Here is a 21,225-nt window from a genome sequence, read left to right on the forward strand (position 1 = left end):
GGGGTCCTAGTTGATGGGAGGTTGACCATGAACCAGCAACGTGCTCTTGTGACCAGGAGGGGCAGTGCCATTCTGGAGTGTACTAGAAGGGCTGTGGCTAGGAGGTAGAGAGAGGTTCTCTGCCCCTCTGCTCTGCCTTGGTGAGGCTGCATCTGGAGTACTGTGTTCAGTTCTGGGCCCCCTAGTTCAAGAAGGACATAGAACTGCCTGAGAGAGTCCAGCATAGAGCCACAAAGATGATTAATGGAGTGGAACATCTTCCCTACGAGGAGAGCCTAAGGGAGCTGTGGCTCTCTAGTTTGGAGAGGAGGAGACTAAGAGCTGACCTCATTTATGTTTATAAATATGTGCAGGGTGAGTGCCAGGAGGCTGGAGCCAGGCTCTGCTGGGTGATGCCCAGTGACAGGACAAGAGGCAGTGGGTGGAAGGTGAGGCATAGGAAGCTTCATGGAAACATGAGGAAATGTTTTTTCTGTGTGACAGAACACTGGAACAGTGACAGAACAGTGACAGAACACTGGAACAGGCTGCTCAGGGGGGTTGTGGAGTCTCCCTCTCTGGACATACTCAGAACCCACCTGGACATGCTCCTGTGTGATCTGGTATAGGAGGTCCTGCTCTGGTGGGCGGGTTGGACTGGGTGAGCTTTTGAGGTCCCTTCCAGCCCCTGACATTCAGTGTTTCTGTAATAGAAAGGCCTAAATTCTGCAGACCTTTTCTCTAACCTTTCATTTCTGAGTCATAGGCCAAGTTCAAGGCCATGTTGGACAGGGCCTTGAGCAATATGGTCTAGTGAAAGGTGTCCCTGACCTTGGTGGAGGGGCTGGAACTAGAGGATTCTTAAGGTTCCTTCCAACCCAACCCATTCTATGATACCATGATATGTGGTCCAGACATGGCCAAAGCTGGCTTGGGCCAAGTCAACTGAAAAACTCCTCTGAATCTAGCAGTAGGAGCTCTGCTGAACTGATGTGAGAAGAAAGACAGACATGTAAAAGAGCTCTCCTGCAGAGTGGTTTTGCACAGAAAGAGGAACTTGGCAGTGTTGGGTTAATGGTTGGGCTCTGTAGTCTTGGAAGTCTTTTCCAGTCTTAATGACTCTATGAACAGTCTTCCAAAAGGACTCAAGGTTTGACACTTTCTCACCTCATGCACAGAGACAGTAACACTTTTTTAAAGAGATATACTTCAGCATCTGTCTCTGTCCCTCTGCAGGAGCTATAGGGAAGGTGGCAGGCTCAGGTTTTACAACTAAGAAACCAGTGGGTGAGCTGCTACCCCCAAGATGGGTCTCTATGGATCATGTTTTCCCCACTATGTATCTGCCAGTAAGAGAAAAATCTGACTCTGCCTTCTGGTTTTCATTATAAGAATGTTCTCTCCTCTCATTTACTGATGGTAAGTGAAAGGTGATCTTGTTTATGAAAACATTTTGTCTGACTCTCAGCCAGCTGGGATTCAGTAGGGATGTGATGACTTAACAGGTGAGCTTTGAACGCTTCCAGAGATGGAGACTCTACAATCTCTCTGGGTAGCCTGGTCCAGTTCTCCAGCACCCTCATAGTGAAGAACTTTTTCCTTATGTTTGCATGGAACCTCCTGTGTACTAATTTGTGCCACTTGCCCCTCATCCTGTAACTAGACACCCCTATGAAAAGTCTGCCCCATCCTCCTGAGACTTGCCCTTTAGCTATTCAGCAGCACTGAGAAGATTCCCCCTCAGTCTGCTCTTCTCCAGGTGAAACAGCCCCAGGGCTCTCAGCCTCTCCTCATAAGGCAGATATCATAGAATCACAGAATCAACCAGGTTGGAAGAGACCTCCAAGCTCATCCAGACCAACCTAGCACCCAGCCCTGTCCAGTTAACTAGACCATGGCACTAAGTGCCTCCTCCAGGCTTTTCTTCAACATCTCCAGGGACAGTGACTCCACCACCTCCCTGAGCAGCCCATTCCAATGCCAATCACTCTCTCTGTGAAGAACTTCCTCCTAACACCCAGCCTAGACCTCCCCTGGCACAACTTGAGACTGTGTCCCCTTGTTCTGTTGCTGGTTGCCTGGCAAAGGAGACCAACCCCACCTAGCTACAGCCTCCCTTCAGGTAGTTGTAGACAGCAATGAGCTCTGCCCTGAGCCTCCTCTGCTGCAGGCTGCACACCCCCAGCTCCCTCAGGCTCTCCTCGCAGGGCTGTGTTACAGGCTCCTCCCCAGCTTTGTTGCCCTTCTCTGGACACCTTCCAGTATCTCAACATCTCTCTTGAATTAATTGAGGAGCCCAGAACTAGACACAGCACTCCAGGTGTGGCCTGGGCACTCAAGACTCCAGTCCCTTCAGCATCTTAGTAGCTCCCACCAGTAATCTTTGTCCCTCTTGAGCTGGGGGAGCCCAGAACTGGTCACAGTATTCCTGATAAGGCAGATACCACTGACAGACTCAATCATGCATCAAAGAGAATTAGAAATGGCTCACTGATGAGCTTCCTGCCTCCCCATAATTGCTGTCTTTACCTTTGTAAGTCACACTGTAAAATACAGAGGCTGAGCCAATTCAGTAAAGGACAAACTTATCAAGACTGCTGGGAGCTCACAGTTATCTTGTGAGCAACAAGGAAGAAAAGCAAACTACGGGGAGGAAAATGATTAATGGGTGAATTATTAATTCATTTCTGATTCTGCAGCACATGATTTAAATTCTGTTCTGTTGCTCCTTGCTGTGGTTTACAGGCACTTTTTTGCTAGCCTTCTGCAACAGCCTTCACACCAGTATGCTTGGGGTGGGGGGAATGTGATGTATGCAAAGGCCAGAGGCTGTATTTCTTTATATTTGGAAAGCAGATAGAGTTTAAGGTTACAGGAATGAGAAACTCTATCAATGTAAGCTTTACTTTGCAGATTGCTCCTGTCAGTAGGTTATTTGTCAGCTGTCTGTGGAAACCCTGTGTTTTCAAATCTGAGCAAAGCCCATTATCTTGTGACTGTGGACTGAAGGAAGAGTGCAGCTGCCATGAGCAAGCTTGCTGTTGCTGCAGTAGGCGTGCAGATGGAAGACAGGGTTCTGCTCTAGCAAATGCTCTGAGTTTGCCTTTCTGTTGCAGCAGATTCTGAGTAACTGCCATTGCAACATGGCAATACAAGGGGGGAGTGACAGATCTCCAGTTTGAGTGATTCATTTCAGCAGTAAGGTCTTTACTAGTAGCAATAATCATTTTTTGGAAGCAAAACTTGCTTGGCAATTCAATAAATACATTTCTAATATAATAGAATTGCCCTATTAACACACACACACAAAAGCAGAGGGTTATGGTTGCAGTGCTATTGACTATGGTTTGCATGTCTACCTGTGGTTAAAGTTCTGGAGACAATCACAGAATGCACTGAGTTGGAAGAGACATCTAAAGGTTATCTACTCCATCCCCCCTGCACTAAGCAGAAACAACATCCTCAAGTTCATCAGGTTGCTCAGAGCCCCATCAAGCCAGACCTTGAATGTCTCCAAGGATGGGGCCTCCACCGCCTCTCTAGGCAACCTGTTCCAGTGTCTCACCACCCTCACAGTAAAGAACTTCCTCCTAATGTCCAGTCTAAACCTACCCTGCTCTGGTTAAAACCATTCTTTCTCATCCTGTCACTACAAGCCCTTGTAAAACGTCCCTGCCCAACTTTTTTTGCAGCCCTCCCTTCCAGTACTGGAAGGCTGCTGTAAGGTTCACAGGGGTTGGAAGGGACCCAAAGAGATCATCGATTCCAACCCCCCATGCCAGAGCAGGAGCTCAGGTCACAGAGGAACACATCCAGACAGGCCTTGAAAGTCTCCAGAGAAAGAGATTCCACAACCTCTCTGAGGAGCCTGTTCCAGTGCTCTGGGACCCTTACAGTAAAGAAGTTCCCCCTTGTGTTGAGGTAGAACCTCCTGTGCTGCAACTTCCATCCATTGCTCCTTGTCCTATCACAGAGAGCAAGTGAGAGGTTGAAGAGCCACAACCCTCTCAGCCTGTCTTTGCAGCAGAGGTCCTCCAGCCCTCTGATCGCTTTTGTGGCCCTCTGAATTAATCAGCAGCCAAGACAACTTAGAAGACTACCCAGAGGAGGCTGTGGCAGCATGTTTGTGCAGAAAATGAAGGGGAGAAATAAATGAAGATGCCATTTCTGTATCATTTTGACACCAGGTCTAATCATAGGGCAAAGGTTTTCAAAATGTCACTGCATGAGGGAGTTTTCAGAGAAAGGTCACAAAACTCTTTCATGGCTCAAAAAAAAAAAAGGACAATGGACTTCTGATAGTTAACTAAAGTAGTTCAATTCATTCTGTTTCTCACAGACGAGAAGAAGGTTTAAATGGTGTCTGTAAGAAGTAGAGAAGGGGAACGGCACCTGACAACAAAATGCCTTTCATCTAGACACACAGATCCCAAAGGTATGTACTGAAGTTTGCAGAATTTGAACTGTGAATGAGATGCAAATGGTTTACAGGTTTACTTAGCCATTGGAAGGCATGGGCAAAGGATATGGGACATCTTCCAGAGGTGGAGAGAGCATCTCCTCTCTCTCTACTCTGCCCCAGTGAGGCCATAGCTGGAGTACCGTGGACTTAGCCAGATCTGGAGTTCCAGGCCACCCAGTTCAAGAGAGACAGGGAACTGCTGGAGGGAGGCTGCAAAGATGCTGAGAGGACTAGAGCATCTCTGTGAGGAGAGGCTGAGAGTCCTGGGGCTGTTTAGCCTGGAGAGGAGCAGCATGAGAGGGGAGTCTCTCAACGCTGATCAATAGCTGCAGGGTGAGGAGCAAGAGGATGGGGCCAGACTCTTCTCAGTGGTGCCCAGTGACAAGAGGACAAGCAAAAATGGGTATAAACAGGAATGTTCAGGTGGAACCTCCTGTATAAGGGGAAACTTCTTTGCTATGAGGGTGCTGCAGCCCTGGATAGGCTTCCTGAGAGGTTGTGGATTCTCCTTCTCTGGAGAGATTGCAAACCCATATGGACATTGTGATCCCTGGCAACCTGCAGTGGGTGACCCTGATTTAGCAGTAGGGTTGGATTAGAAGACCTCCAGAGGTCCCTTCCCTCTGCTACCATTCTGTGAAGTCTTTAAAGCTAGAGAAAATGCCTTCCTAGAAAATGTGTTACACTGCTTATCATCACTTGTTGGGTTAGCTGCAGGTAATCAGTTGGCTGAGGCTCATGGCCTTTGTCAAGCAAGACCTCAACCAGAGAGCTCACATTCTGTTGGGGCTCCAGCACATATGAAGCACAATAGTTAGATTCTCCAGCAACAATAAGAGGAGGAGGTGAAATTATGCCCTGATAGAGTCTACAAGAAAGTTCTCACACCCTCTAATGAGACCAAAACCTAATGTATAATATTGAAAGTGTTGGATGTATTCACTGTATTTGAGTGTGGGATTATATGGAGGCTGCTTTGCTCCACTTCACTCATTTGATTTTATTGCTGTTTTATTTTGTCCTTCAGATTAGTTCTGAATTAACTTGGAATGATTTACATTTTCTAAGGAGTTTGCAAATGTTATCTCTTTTCAAGCAGTGCAGAGTTCAGAATGGAGATAAGAGGGCAGATCTGCAGAAATTCTATTGCTCCTTAGTTTCCTTAGGGTGAGAGTCAAATATTTGACAGAACAGTCTTTTTTACAGAGGATGAGTATTGCCTAGAATCACAGAGTGGTCAAGGTTGGAAGGAACCTCAAGGATCATCTAGTTCCAAGCCCCCTGCCACGGGCAGAGACATCCTCCACTAGATCAGGTTGCTCAGAGCCACATCCAGCCTGCCTTTAAAAACTTGCAAGGATGAGGCTTCCACCACCTCCCTGGACAACCTGTTCCAGTGTCTCACCACTCTCATGGTGAAGAACTTCTTCCTAACATCCAATCTGAATCTGCTCCCTTCTAGTTGTGCTCCATTCCCCCTAGTCCTGTCACTACCCAACATCCCAAGAAGTCCCCCCCCATCTTTCCTGTAGGCCCCCTTCAGGTACTGGAAGGCCACAATAAGGTCTTCTTGGAGCCTTCTCTTCTCCAGACTGACCAGCCCTAACTCTCTCAGCCTGCCCTCATAGAAGAGGTGCTGCAGCCCTCTGATCATCCTCCTGGCCCTTCTCTGGACATGTTTTTTCTTGTAACAGAAGCTGCAGAACTGGACACAGCACTCCAGGTGTGGTCTCAGGAGAGCAGTGTAGAGGGGGAGAATCACCTCTCTGAACCTGCTGGCCACACTTCTCTTGGCACAGCTCAGGATCTGGTTGGCTTTCTGGGTGTAAGTACACACTGGCAGCTCATATTGAGCTGCTCATTCAATACTTCTGCTGAAGCTGGAAAACAGACATCTCTACAAATAAACCTTCCAGATCTGGGGTTTTCCTGATCTTTCTCAATCTCATGAACAGCTGAGTTCAGGTCAAAATTTCCATGAAGCCTCAAAATAAGCTGGCTGTGGAGTCAGCAATTCACATTATGTATATGTGGTACTGCTGTGTACACCACACCAACCACAGCTCTCTCTGTGGTTCAAGTCAGAAAGAAAGAGCTGTCTGCTATCCTTCCCTAGGGCCTTCTGAGCAGATGTGAACTGGCTGCTGATAGCTGTCCTGAGAGCATGTGGATGGGTTTGGGACACTGAAGTGTGGAAGAGGTTGCTCAGACCTAATCCTTTCCAGGAATGAAAAGGCATTAGAAGCCATGATGTGCAACCCACTACAGAAACATGGAAGCAAAGGAACACAGAGTGGTGGGTGTTGGAAAGGACCTCTGGAGATCATCTAGTCCAACCTCCCCTGCTAGAGCAGGGTCACCCACAGCAGGTTGCCAAGGATCACAATGTCCAGATGGGTTTGGAATCTCTCCAGAGAAGGGCACTCTGAAACCTCTCTGGGCAGCCTGCTCCAGGGCTCCAGCACAGAAGCTTTTCCTCACTGTGCCCACTGGCCCTTGTCCTGTCACTGGGCACCACTGAAAAGAGTTCAGCCCCACTCTCTTGCCCCTCACCCTATCGATCAGCATTGAGAAGGTCCTCTCTCCAGACTGCTCTTCTCCAGGCTAAACAGCCTTAGGACTCTCAGCTTCTCCTCAAAACAGAGATGGTCCTGGTGCCTCAGCCTCTTTGTAGCCTCCACTGGAGTCTCTCCAGCAGTTCCTTATCTGTCTTGAACTATGGAGCCCAGAACTGGACACAGTAGTTCAGATGTGGCCTCACTGGAGCAGAGAGGGAGGACAATCTCCCTTGACCTGATAGTCACACTCTGATAGTGCATCCCAGGAGACCATTTGCCTTCCTAGCCATAAAAGCACACTGCTGAGTTGTGGTGAACTTGCCCACCACCACTCTCAGGTCTTCGTCTCTGGAGCTGCTTTCCCCCTCTAGTGGTGCAGGGGATTATTCCTCCCTAGGTGCAGACTCTATGTTTGTCCTTGTTGAACTTCACGAGGTTCAAATGTGCCCAACTCCCTAGCCTAGAAATGACTTTAAGGCTGCTATGGAAGACTGGAGACGTGGTGAAAATGTACAAGAACATCTTAGTATGGAAGCTGAAAGACCCAGCCCAAGTCTGCTGGCTATCAGCTTTATTCCACTGAAAATTCAAGCACATCAGGTGAGTTTGTTGCTGGTCTTCATGCTTGTTTTCTTTGTAACATGCTGAAGCAGCTTTGTTCATCACCACAGAGCTCCTCCCCTTATTTTAGTCTGGGACATGCCTAGAAGCAGGAGAGAAGTCTTGCACTAAGGATGCAGTTGTAAGGAAGGTGCAGTTCTTTAAGGCACAATTTAAAGCCTGCTGGAGTCAATGGAAAGCCTTTCATCAACTTCAATGGGCTCTGGGTCAGAACCTCTGCTGGGGAGTCTGTGTCCTTGGCTTTCCTAGAAGAAGATTTTACTGATGTGTGAATAGTGTTAATCACCCATGAACACTTGCTGAAGAGCAAGCTGGTTTTGATGAAATGGAAAACACCCTGCTGGAGCATGAAACCTTTTAATGAAGTCAAACAAAGTGAAGCTTGCCCTCCATGACCTAAAGCTCAGCTCTTGAAATGTCATTTACTGGGATAATGCATTCCCCATCTGTCAGGCCAGGCTTTTTCTTGCCACAGGTGAACTGATGCATCCTTGGAAGTGTGCCATGGTTACCAGGATCTGGTGTTCTACCAGAGGTAAGAGATAGGAATTCTTACTAGGAAATGTTGATTTTATCCAACCTCAAGGGGGAAAACCAGACAAATAAACAAGTCTTTGTCCCTGAATGGCTGCAGTTTTGCTTTCCTGACACCTAAATCAACTGTGCATCTTACCCTTAGCCTTGAAAAATATCTGAAATGGGAGCTTGTCATTTAATGTGGGACTGGTTACTGATTTGCCTGCAGTCACTGGCTGCAGAAAGTGGAAATACAAAACCCTTTTGACAGAGTCTTTGGAATGTCCTGGGATGCTGGAATACTTTCCCTGGTGGCCAAGAAGGTCAGTGGTCTCCTGGGGTACAGTAAAAAGAGTGTGACCAGGGGAGGTTTGCTTCCCCTTCTGCTTTGCCCTAGTGAGGCCACACCTGTAGTATTGTAGCCAGTGCTGGACTCTCCAGTTCAAGGCAGACAGGGAACTACTGAAGAGAGTCCAGTGGAGGCTATAAAGATACAGAGGACGCTGGAACACCTCTGTGAGGAAGAGAGGATGAGATCCCTGGGCTGTTTAGCCTGGAGAAGAGCAGCCTGAGAGGGGATCTGGTCAATTCTCAGCAAGGACTTACTAGCAGAGGGGAAGAGGATGGGGCCAGACTCTTTTCAGTGGTGCCCAGTGACAGGACAAGGGGCAATGGACACAAACTGGGACACAGGAGGTTTTACCTCATGTTCCACCTGAACATGAAGACAAATTTCTTTGCTGTGAGGGTGCTGGAGTCCTGGAGCAGGCTGCCCAGAGAAGTTGTGGAGTTTCCTTTTCTGGAGACTCTCATGCTTGGCAGGGACTTCTTATAAGGCATGTTGGGATAGGACAAGACCAAATGGACTGAAGCTGCAAGAGGTGAGACTTAGACTGGATATTAGTAAGAAAGTTATTACAGTGTGAGTGGTGAGACACCAGAGCAGGCTGCTCAGGGAGGCAGTGAATGCCCCCCCAGGAAGCATTCAAGGTCAGGCTGGACCAGGCCTTGAGCAACCTGTTCTAGTGGAAGGTATCCCATGCCCATATAGTTGGAACTAAATGATCTTTATGGTCCCTTCCTACCCAAGCCATTCTATGATCTTTGGAGATCCCTTCCAGACCTTGTCATTCTGTGATTCTGTGAATAGGGAGGCAGCTCAAATGAAACACTTCATGCTAAAAATCCCTTCTTGTGCTTGTTTGATCCCTTATGGATATCCAATATTGTGGGTATGTTTATTTCAGGAGCTGCAGAGGGACCTCGACAGGTTGGATAGATGGGCTGAGGCTATCTGTATGAGGTTCAACGAGGCTAAGTTTTGGATCCTCCACTTAGGCCACATCAACCTCATGAAAGCTCCAGGCTGGAGGCATAGGAGCTGGAAAACTTCCTAGCAGAAAAGGACTTTGGGGTGCTGCTTGACAGCTGGCTGAAGACAAGCCAGAGTGTGCATCAGTGATCAAGAAGACCAGCAGCATCCTGACCTGGATCAGCAATATTGTGACTAGCAGGACCAGGGAGATCATTGTCCCTCTGTACTCAACACCGGTAAGTCCACACCTTAAGGGTTTGGTTGATTTTGGGGACCTCAACCCAAGAAAGACACTGAGGTGTTTCAGCACATCCAGAGAAGGGCAGCAAAGCTGGCAAAATGTCTGGAGAACAGGTCTGGTGTGGAATGCCTCAGGGAACTGGGGTTGTTCATGCTGCAGAAAAGGATGCTGAGGGGAGACCTTCTTGCTCTCTACAACTCCTGAAAGGAGGCTGAAGCAAGGTGGATGTTGGTTCCTTCTCCTTAGTAACAAGTTACAGGATGAGAAGAAATGGCCTCAAGCTGCTCCAGGGGAGGTTTAGGTTGGATGTTAGGAAAAATCTTTTCACTGCAAGAGTGGTCAGGCATTGGAACAGGCTGCTCAGGGAGGTGGTGAAATCACTGTCCCTGGAAGTGTTCAGAGAGCTTGCAGAAGTGGTGCTGAGGGGCATGGTTTAATGGTGGACCTGGCAGTGGTTGGTTAACACTGAACTGATGATCACAAAGAGTTTTTTTCAATGTAATGATTGCATTCTGTGATGTCAAAGCTCACCTCACATCCTGTGGTTTTCTGGAAGTGATCGGTGGTCTCCTGTCTGCCAGCATTGGGTGAGCTCTCGCCAAGTTCAGGAATGAGTCCTTCACTGTGTTTTTATAGAAGTGAAACCCCTGCTAAGTTACTCAGGTCTGCAGAGTTCATATGGTCCCAGTTTATTGCCTGGGTGCAGATTTTTTACATCTCTCTGGCACTACAGGGCTATTACAGCTAGTTAGAGAGACAGGTACTCAAGTATGAACTTGCTGTTAAGATCTCAAAAATACTAAGTGAGTGCTCTTGAACTGAAGCTCTGATGAGAAATAAATCCTTCTGGTGACACTTTTATGCCACACAAAGATGTGGAAGTGGGAGCAACAGCACCTGGCAAGCAAGCTGTCTTCTTTAAAGGCAAGGAAGCCAGCTGCTCATCAGGCTGGAGAAGGATTCAGCAGCAACTAAGTCTACTCAGATCTGCAAGAACAAACTCATACTTTATGATTTGCCCTCTGGATACTGAGAAAAATTGTATTTATATCTTCTGTATTGTCAAGACACCACAAAGAGTTTATATCTGAAAACAGGACTCCTTTTCAAGTGGACAACCTACTTAGATCCTTTTCTGTTCATATCACTGAATCACAGAACAGTGGGGGTTGGGAGGGACCTCTGGATATTGTCTAATCCAACCTTCCCCTTAGAGCAGATTGCACAAGGTGGCATCCAGGCAGGCTTTAATAACTCCAGAGATGGAGTCACCACCACCCCTCGGGGCAGCCTGCTCCAGGGCTTTGTCACGCTCCAAGCAAAGACGTTCCTCCTCATGTCAGTTCTCTCATTTACAGGCTAGAACCAGATAAACTCTGGGGAGACCTAATAGCAGTCTTTCAGTACCTGAAGCAGGCCAAGAAGAAGGCTGGAGTGGGACTGCTTACAAAGGCCTGCAGTGCTAGGATGAGGAGCAATGGCTTGAAACTAGATAAGAGCACATTTAGATTGGACATTAGGGACAAGTTCTTTACCGTGAGGGTGGTGGAACACTGCAGCAGGTTGCCCAGGGAGGCAGTTGAGACCCCATCCCTGGAGATCTTCAAGGTCAGGCTCAACAGGTTTCTGAACAACCTGTTCTAGTGAGGGATGGCCCTGTTCACTGCAGGAGGGTTGGACAAGATGACCTTTGGAGGTCCCTTCCAACCCAACCCATTCTATGATCCTTATTAACAAAGCTAACTTCCTTATGGAGAATAAACAAACTTTGACAGATATCTTCTGTTACAGGATGCAGTAGAGGTAGGATTGCTGGATTTGCTTTCTGTGGGTCCCTCCTTGCCCTAGTCTGGCATGTGCATCAGACAGGCTGCTCATGGGGTTGTGGAGTTTCCTTCTCTGGGGATATTTTAAACCTGCCTGGATGTATTCCTGTGTAATCTGGCATAGGTGACCCTGCTCTGGCAGGAGGGTTGGACTGGATGATCTCTCGAGGTCCCTCCCAGCCCCTGACATTCTGTGATTCCTATTGGATGTTAGGAAGAAGTTCTTCACCATGAGAGTGGTGAGACACTGGAACAGGTTGCCCAGGGAGGTGGTGGAAGCCTCATCCCTGCAAGCTTTTAAAGGCAGGCAGGATGTGGCTCTGAGCAACCTGATCTCATGTGAGGTGTCCCTGCCTATGTCAGGGAGGTTGGAACTGAATGATCCTTGAGGTGCCTTCCAACCCTGACAATTTTGTGATTCCATGATTCTATAATTTAAGAGCACAAAGGCACCTAACAGTACGGCTTCTTCAGCTTCCATTTAGCAACAGGAGAAATCAATCCAAGTGCAACAGCATGCAGCAAAGAAGCACAGATCAATACAGACCCCTGCCAAAAGCCTGAAGTGTGTGTGGATGTATCACCTCCAATAGTTCCTAGATTATCCAGGGGTTTGCAAATCATTGTGTGACAATTCTGCTTCACTTCACCCAGTGTGTTTCTGAATACTGACAGCCTCAGTCAAATGCCAGTCAGACCTAGCTGCACTGTCTGCCCTAGAGTAACACAGCATTTCTGCAACTGCTCATCTCCCTTGTGCATGGAAGAGACATTGTAATGTCCTGAAAAAGTTTCCTTCTGATGCCTTGAAACAATAACTGCTAGGGATCTATTTTAGTCTTCAGGTAGGTAATGCTGAGAGAGCCACCATCCTTCACCCTTTGGTTTGATTCCCAAGGAGACTTCTCTCTTCTGTTTTCTGTTTCATTTGTGATTGGGCTTGGTTTGATTCTTATGAACTATCAAATTCAGATTCATCTATGCCATCCAACTGAGCCTCCTGCCAACAAAACTGTTCCCATGCCCAGCTGCAATCTCCCTGTTTGCAGATGTGACAACCAGGGAATGAAAACAGAGTGCTGTAACTACCACAGAGAGAAAAGTGCCTGGAAACACTGATTGCTTCTTGCAGCGTTGCCCTCAGTTATTTAAATAGTCTTACACTACCTCAAAGATTTGTAAGCTCAGACAGAGGGAGATGAAGTTCCTGCCTGTGCTGTAACAAGGACTAAATAAGCCAGAGTGATGTGTCTTCAATAAAGCTTCATCTGAGACTCCTGTCACACCAGCACTTAAGCATCTGCTCTTCTTTGCAGAGCAGCCCTTGCTATTTCCCTGGACTGCAGTGGAGGTTTAAGTTTAAAGACATGCCCATTTGCAGACTCAGGACTTGCAGCTCCATGTTTAGCTGCCTGTGCATCAGGCTCTGCTGCCATTTTAAGATGCTGCAGGGTATCCCTCCTGGCTTCCAGCTGCCGCTCCAGAATGGTGCAGATTTATCCTGAGTCCCATGTTATCTATCAGCCCAGATGTCTCTGATGCCCTTGAGCATCTACAGTGACACCTGTATTAGCCCAGCTGTCATCCCACTGGAATGAGGATTTCAGAACACGACCTGATGCTATGGAGGGAGTGAACAGCTTTTGTTAACTCCTTGGAGCCTGGTCGGCAAGAACAACCTCATCTGTTGTACTTTCTGTTTCCTAATGGCACTGAGGTCCTCAGAGGCATGGAGGCCATCAAGGTACAAAATCACAGAACCATAGAATCACAGAATCATTTTGGCTGGAAAAGACCTCACAAGATCACTGATTCCAACCATCAACCTAAGACCACCACGGCTCTTAAATAATGTCCCAAAGTGCCGCGTCCACACATTTCTTGAACACCTCCAGGGATGGTGACTCCACCACCTCTCTGGGAAACCTCTTCTAATGCCTGATAAGAAAGAAACTTTTCCTAACATCCGACTTAAACCTCCCCTTGGCACAGTTTCAGCCCATTTCCTTTTATTCCGTCACCTGATGCTAGGAAGAAGAGACCAACAGCCACCTCACAACGACTTCATTTCAAGGGGTTATAGAGAGCAGTGAGGTCTCCCCAAAGCCTCCTCCCTGGGCAGCCTGTTCCAGTCTTTGTGAGCCCTTTTAGGCAAGAAGTTTCTTCTAATAGTCTAATATTTACTCCAGACTGAACAACCCCAGTTCCTTCAGCTGCTCCTCACCAGACCTGCTCTCCTCAGCAGCTCCACTGCCCTTCTTTGGACCTGCTCCATCACCTCAGTGTTCTTCTTGTAGTGAGGACCCCAAAACTGAAGCCAGTACTGAAGTCTCCCCAGTGACAAGTACAGGGAGGCAATGAGTTTTCCCTCATGTTGGAACAGTTGAAGCTATGGCCTCAGAGGAAGCTCAGCTCACCTGCAGCACGATGTCCCGACCGTCCCGCGTGACGTTTACAGTATGGGGCTGTCCATTGGCCATGTTTCTGTGGTCGACGTCGATGTTGTATGGCTCTTTGGTGCCTCCTAGGCTGTACCGAATTTGCAGGCTGCCTGGTGGAAGAAGGGTGAAAAGAACCCTCAGGTATTTTCATCTTTAGTCACCAGCTTCTTTCCCTCTCATTACTTTCATGTACAACTGTTATCACTTTATGCTGGGATGGCTCTCAGAGCTGGTCTCTGCCGAAGGAGAAGGGCTAGTCCTTGAGATCCTAAAGCTACTGGGCTGCAAACTGCTTCTAGTTTATAACCCAAAAAGGGTGGCAACGACCAGCATCTCAAAACCAGAGCATTTGTGAGCACTCCAGACTGCAAACTAAACTAATTGGAGCAAAGCAACGCTTGGCTTCGAGACTGGTGCCTCCAACAGGATTTCGGCTTCTTTGACCATGGGTACCCCCCCCCCCCCCCCCCAAGGAAGGTCATGGAGTCTCCTTCTCTGGAGACTTTCAAGGCCTGCTGTCTGGATGTGTTCCTCTGTAATCTGTGTTAGGTAGTATTGTCCTGCTCTGGCAGGGGGTTTGCACTCGATGATCTCTTCAGGTCCCTTCCAACCCCTAACATCCTGTGATCCTATGCCTTGGAAAATACAGACAGTTGGTACAAATGTGAGCAGAGCAAGCAGCACTTCTGTTGTGGAGATCATGAACACATGCCTTATGAGGACAGCTGAGGGACCTGGGGCTTTTTAGTCTGGAGAAAAGAGGACTGAGAGGATATTTAATAAATGTTTATAAATATCTGAGGGCTGGGGGTCCCTGGGATAGGACACGGAGCAATGGATGGAAGCTGCAGCACAGGTACAAAGGGGAACTTCTTTACTGTAGGGGTCCCAGAGCACTGGAACAGGCTCCCCAGAGAGGCTGTGGAGTCTCCTCTGGAGACTTCAAGGCCTGTCTGGATGTGTTCCTCTGTGACCTGAGCTAGATTGTATGGTCCTGCTCTGGCAGGGGGGGTTGGACTCCCTGATCTCTTTGGGTCCCTTCCAACCTCTTACATCCTGTGATCCTTCCTGCAGTAAAATTCTTGGAAGTTATATAAAGCAGGATGTTTTCTGAAGAATAAACCATTGACATGCACTGAAGAGAGGCAGAATTACAACAAATGAACACTGGCACATAATCTGCACCAGGGACTCTGTTGCTCTCTCATTTAATTGTTGTTGACGGGTGACCGTCTGGACTTTTATGGAGGTTTAATAATATATGGTGAGATGAAAATTTCAGGTTCTATTGTTAGAAAAGTATAGTCAAAAATGGTTAACTGATGCTCTTGACACACTGCCAGGCAGATGTTTCTTTCCTAAATGAAAGTGAAGTGTCTGCTCTTCGTAACAGATTTTCATATTTGATTAAAAGTGCTGGGAATGTGAAATGCAGACCTCATTAGTGATCAAACCCAGACATATTCTGGTCTAAACCAGCAGCAGCTCTAGATCTTTATAGTTTAGATGTCTGATGTTCAGGTTACCATACTTCAGATGTCTAACTCTAGATGTCATTCACCTTTTTCCCCATGAAAGGAAAAGAAGGCATGGCATGTGGAATATTCACATTAACTTAGCCCATAGAACAGTAGTAAAATCATCCTGCACTATTTGGATCACAGAGTGGTAGGGGTTAGGAGAAACCTCTGGAGATGATCTCGTCCAAACCCCTGCTAAAGCAGGATCACCCACACCAGATTTCCTGGCATCACAATGTTCAGGTGGATTGGGAATCTCTCCAGAGGAGGAGAATCCACAACCTCTCTGAGCAGCCTGCTCCACGGCTCCAGCACCCTCACAGCAAAGAAGTTCCTCCTTTTCACAGAATGGTCTGGGTTAGAAGGGACCTCCAAAGTTCATCCAGGCAACCCCCTCTGCAGTGCAGCATCTTTCTCTGGTAGGTTTTGAAGGCATTGCAGTGGTCACTGGAGTGATTCATAGAGTCATAGTTTGGGTTGGAAGGGACATTAATGACCCACTGGTTCCAAACCCCCTGCCATGGGCACTTTTGTCTGGCTGGAACCTCTTGTGTTCCATTTTGTGCCCACTCCCCTTGTCCTATTACTGGACACCACTGCTAGGAGTCTGGCCTCATCCTCTTGCCCCTCACCCTTTAGCTCTTGCTTAGCACTGAGAAGATTCACTCTCAGGCTGCTCTTCTCCAGGCCACACAGCCTTAGGACTCTCAGCCTCTCATCCTCAGAGAGATGCTGCAGTCCTGGAGTACACTGGAATCAAAGCACATTCAGTTCATGTACACTTCTCATACTGTAGTAGTAAATGTTCCACACCCTACCTTCAGCCATCACCAAAATGTTCAGCACCTCATCAGCTGTGCTGCATCCATATTTTAGCCCCTCAGTGGTTATCTAGAGGTCTGCAGGTCTTCAGAAGAGCAGTACATTGCATGTTCCACAGACTGCTGGTGACATTGCCATGAGGTCAGTGATTAGTGTGCCTACATGTGGTTGCCTGCTTGTCCCCTCCATACCTCCAGTTCGTGGTATGGAGCTGTCATAGCAGCATCTTTTGATTGGTGTTTTCTTTCCATTCTGTTTTGAGAAGGAGGGCTGGCTGCTGAAACCCCACTAAATGAAGCAGCACAGACTCATACAATGGGTTCAGTTGGAAAAGACCTTTAAGATCTTTGAGTCCAACCATTATCTAACTACATCAGTATGCAGTGTAGCACAGCAGAATACAGTTTCAGGGCTCATGTACTGTACTTTTACATGACAATGCTGGAGAGACCCCCTCATGAGATGAGAATGACAGCCTGGTTGTTACCATCAATTTTGCCTTGCATGGTGAAAAAGTTCAGACCAGTTGCTTACCAGATGGCTTGACGAGTACAGCCATGAAGTCTGGGGTGTAGGAGCTGACATACAGTAAGACACAGGGGGACTTGGTGGTACTGAAGCTGAAGCTGAGCTCTTCTTTATTCAAGTTGAGGTCAGGCACAGTGATCTCAGCATCTGAAGAACTCAAGAGTGTTCGGCTGACCAAATCCTTCATGCTAGTCCCTGGGGAGTGGAAGTTGTAACGAAGCCACATTCCCTCTTCGAAAAATGCTCCAACATCTTCAACACAGGAGAGAAAAAAATAAGAGAGAAAGAGACATTATTTCTGCTTGTACCTTTTGGTTGACACATATTGTTACTTACTTGATCAGGAATAACCTGTGCATGTTTCTACTGCTCCATTATTTAAGCACTTTGCCAATCTTCAGATCAGAAACCTACCTGAAAGGAGCCTGCAAGAAAGCTGGGGAGAGACTTTTTAAAAGGCCTTGTAATGGTGGGACGAGGAGGAATGGCTTTAAGCTACAAGAGGGGAGATTTAGAGTGAGTATTAGAAAGAAATTCTTTACTGTGTGGCTGGTGAGACTCTGAAACAGGTTGCCCAGGGAGGTCATGGATGCCCCCTCTCTGGAAGTGTTCAAGGACAGGTTGGATGAGGCCTTCACCAGTCTGGTCTGGTGAAAGGTGTCCCTGCTCATGGCAGGGGGGGTGGATCTGGATGATCTTTAAGGCACTTTCCAATCCAAACCATTGCATGAATCTATGACTTTTCTAATGAGAAGGAAAAGGGCAATCTCTACCATGATTCAGGTGTGTGCCTAGATTCACAGAGCCAGAGAATGATTTCCTTTGGGTCACACAGGAGGTCTATGCCTGTATCTCATATCAATCCTAGAGACCAGGAGAACCATGCTTTATTCTCATTGAAGGCTTGCAGCAGATAAAAGACCTCTCCTTCCTTATAACTTCTTCTAGGAAGAGAGCTTCAAGAGACACAGCCAACACTGTCAAGGAAAAGCAGCCACTCTGAGCAGCAAATCTGGGTGCATTTGTAGGAAGTTCACAAAGGAATGACAGCAGTTCCAGCACCTGAAAGATTTGCAGTAGGATTGGCACAATGGTAGAAAGTCCTCCACAGTCCTTGATGAGAACTGCATAACCAGGATGTGCTCATGGGAGTTCAAATGAGCTAGGGAGCTTCACTCAGCAGGGAACAATGCAAGAGCCACCTGAACTGTAGCTCCCAGGAGGTGCTACCCGGAGCAAGATTTCAAACCCATCTGAGACAAACTGTCCTGCTTCAGCACTCCTGACAGCAAATTCAGCTACTTTGGGCAGAATTCATATTGTCAGCTGAAAAAGCATTGGGTTTAGCTTTTCATGATAATGCACTCCTGCCTCTTTCTTAACATTAAAAACATAACTCAAAGCTGACATTCTCACAATGAAGGCTGACTCTGACAGACTCCTGTGGGAATCACAGCACAGTTGCCTACCATTGGTAGTATATAACCTACCACATCTAGTAAGGGTTGCTGCTTTGGCTTCCTGTGGCAGTCCTTCACAGAATCACAGGATATAGTGGGGGCTGGAAGAGACCTCTGAGAATCATCTAACCCAACCACCCTGCTGAAGCAGGGTCATCAACAGCAGGTTGCACAGGATCACAATGTCCAGGTGGGTTTGGAATCTCTCCAGAGAGGGAGACCTCACAACCTCTCTGGGCAGCCTGCTCCACAGCTCCAGCACCTGCACAGCAAAGTTTCTTATGTTCAGATGGAACCTTCTGGGTTCCAGTTTGTGCCCATTGGCCCTTGTCCTACCTCTGGGAGACCTGGTACAAGACCTGGTTTGTGTCACCCTTTACCTGGAGAACAAGGAGAATGCAGTGCAGGCAAATCCTCTGCTATGACTCTAGTTGGCCTTTTTGAGGCTGGGTCTTCAAAGCAGTTTTAATGAGCAGTAACAGTAGAGCAACTGCCCTGAGCAAAGTGGAGACAAAGTCTTGATAACTATGAAGCCTGGCCAGGGACACGAGTGCTGCAGCAGAGAAAGCTTCCCTTCTCTTGTTTCACAAAGCTGACTGAAATGCCTTCTTGCAGCTATAATCATGTCCTGTCTGGAGGTCTTTTTAAAAGCCTCATTGATTCTCCTCATGTTCAGTATAAGAATGCACTGTGATGCTGCTTGACAGTAGTCAGTGTTGTCCTCCGTGGCTGTAAGGAAGAGTATTTTCAGAATCCCAAGCAAGGACCATCACTGGAGATGTTCTAGCACTTGATGCATGCACAAAAACAGTTCAGGCAATGAAGACAGTTGAACAAATCCTCTTTCCTGACACAGCAAAGATGGTGAAGGGTCTGGACAACAGATCTTGTGAGGAGCAGATGAAGGAACTGAGATTGTTTAGTCTGGAGAGGAGGATGGTGTGGGAAGACCTTCTGGCTCTCGACATCTCCCTGGAAGGAGGGTGTAGTGAGGTGGGAGTTGGCCTCTTCTCCCTACTATCAGGTGATAGAATGGGAGGGAGTAGCCTGAAATTGTGCCAGGGGAGGTTTAGGTTGGAGATTAGGAAAAGTTTCATTTCTGATCGAGTGGTCAGGCACTGGAACAGGCTGCCCACAGAGGTGTCACTATCCCTGGAGGTGTTCAGGAACTGCATGGACATGGTACCTGAGGATAAGGCTTAATGGCCGTGGTGGTCTTTGGTTGACAGTTGGATTTGATGAGCTTAGAAGTCTTTTCCAACCATAATGATCCTATGACTCTATGATAATTTTCTTTCCTCTTTGATTTCTCATGTAGTTATGAATGTTGGCTACAGAGTCACTAGAGCTTGCTTGTCTGGCTGGTGGCTATAAATCTGCTAGAGAGCACCATAAAGTGCAGCTGCTTCCAGGCTATGGTCAAAAAGATTAATGCTGTTTATGGCACTCCATCTTGGTCATAGGGCACCAGTACAAGGGTCAGAATCTCACAGCTCTTTCTCTGGGAGAGAATTTCTCTGAGAGCTGCAAGGATGGTAATTCTTAATCATTGCCAGGTTAGCTCACTCGCTGTTTGCTTCTGCATTCTGACTCACAGTGTTTAGTTTGTGAAACCATGAAATGGGGATTTAAGGGGTCTGTGCTACACCCCCAGGTCTTTTGTTCTAACTGCCATTGCCATCATAAGTTGTGATGCACATTTGAATTTGCAGCATGTGGGGTAAAATACCAAAGATGTAGCAATGGACTCTAGAGAATACAAATCCACTGAGGAGTCACTTTGTCCACATGAATATATCAGTACTGAGTTTGGAAAAAGCTGTAACAAATGACCATCAGAATTGGAGCATATCAGGCTCTGGGCAGCCTGATATAGTTGAGGACCTTCAGAGGTCCTTTTCAACCTAGACCATTCGATTATTCTATACGTGTGACCAGCATATGGAGGGAGGTTCTCCTCCTCCTCTACTCAGACCTACTGAGGCCACATCTGGAGTACTGGATCTGATTCTGGGCTCCCCAGTTCAAGAAAGAAGGGGAACTGCTGGAGAGAGTCCAGTGGAGGCTACAAAGAGGATGAGGGCACTGGAGCAGCTATGTGAGGAGAGGCTGAGAGGCCTGGGGCTGTTTAGCCTGGACAAGAGCAGAATCAGAGGGGATCTTCTGAGTGCTGATCAATAAAGGGTGGGGGTCGGGCTCTTTTCAGGACAAGGGCCAATGGGCACAAACTGGAACCCAGGAGGTTCCATCTGAAGATGAGAAACTTTGCTGTGAGGGTGATGGAACCCTGCAGCGAGCTGCCCAGAGAGGCTGTGGAGTCTCCTCCTCCAGAGAGATTCCAAACCCACCTAGGCATCGTGATCCTGGGCAACCTGCCATGGCTGACCCTGCTTTAGCAGGGTGGTTGGACTAGATGATGCCTAGAGGTTTCTTTCAAGCCTCCCCAAGCTGGGATTCTGTGATATGTATAATAAAGCACACCAGTGACACTGTGGGGCTCAGTCATAAATCCATGCAAAGTTTGAGCAGAACAGGATGAGTACCATGCAGGATGGGATTAAGCCACCTGAGTCAGTACACCCTCAAGTCTCCTTAGCCAGTGTCGACAGGTAGATTCTGCCAGGAAGCATTTTGGCATACCAAAGCAAGCCTGGGCTCTGAACCTTCTTTTGCAATAGCTCTGTAAAGCAGCTCCCTTTTATTCCATCTTGCTATACCTGGACATGCCAAGGAAAACCACAGCTGCAGTCCACTCTGCAGTGATAGGAAGTTACTGTAGATCTCTCTATAGCTGCAGCTGTTTGAATGGCTAGCACAGCTGGCTCAGAATAAGGGAATGGCAACCTGCACTGTGTATTCTCTGCTGCACCTGAATGAAAAGCCATCTCCCATTCTAATGGAAATATCCAGAATGGTTAACCCCCCATCACATGAAC

At 47.5% G+C, this 21,225-nt stretch overlaps 1 protein-coding gene across 12 annotated transcripts in view; it reads right to left on the reverse strand.

The window, feature by feature from the left end:
• Window positions 1-21,225, reverse strand: part of CNTNAP2 (contactin associated protein 2) — a 1,124,907-nt gene that overhangs the window by 63,367 nt on the left and 1,040,315 nt on the right. For all 12 annotated transcript variants that reach the window (XR_010308041.1, XM_064169555.1, XM_064169553.1 and 9 more), the window contains 2 exons: window positions 16,836-17,081; window positions 13,936-14,069 (listed from right to left, as the gene is read on the reverse strand). Coding sequence is in view for 11 of the 12 variants with exons in the window: in XM_064169555.1 (XP_064025625.1) it covers window positions 13,936-14,069; window positions 16,836-17,081 (380 nt within the window). In the remaining variant the exon portion in view is untranslated. The remainder of the gene's footprint in view (window positions 1-13,935; window positions 14,070-16,835; window positions 17,082-21,225) is intronic.

This window comes from Pogoniulus pusillus, chromosome 32 (assembly GCF_015220805.1).
Source record: "Pogoniulus pusillus isolate bPogPus1 chromosome 32, bPogPus1.pri, whole genome shotgun sequence".
In the NCBI taxonomy this organism is placed as follows: domain Eukaryota; kingdom Metazoa; phylum Chordata; class Aves; order Piciformes; family Lybiidae; genus Pogoniulus; species Pogoniulus pusillus.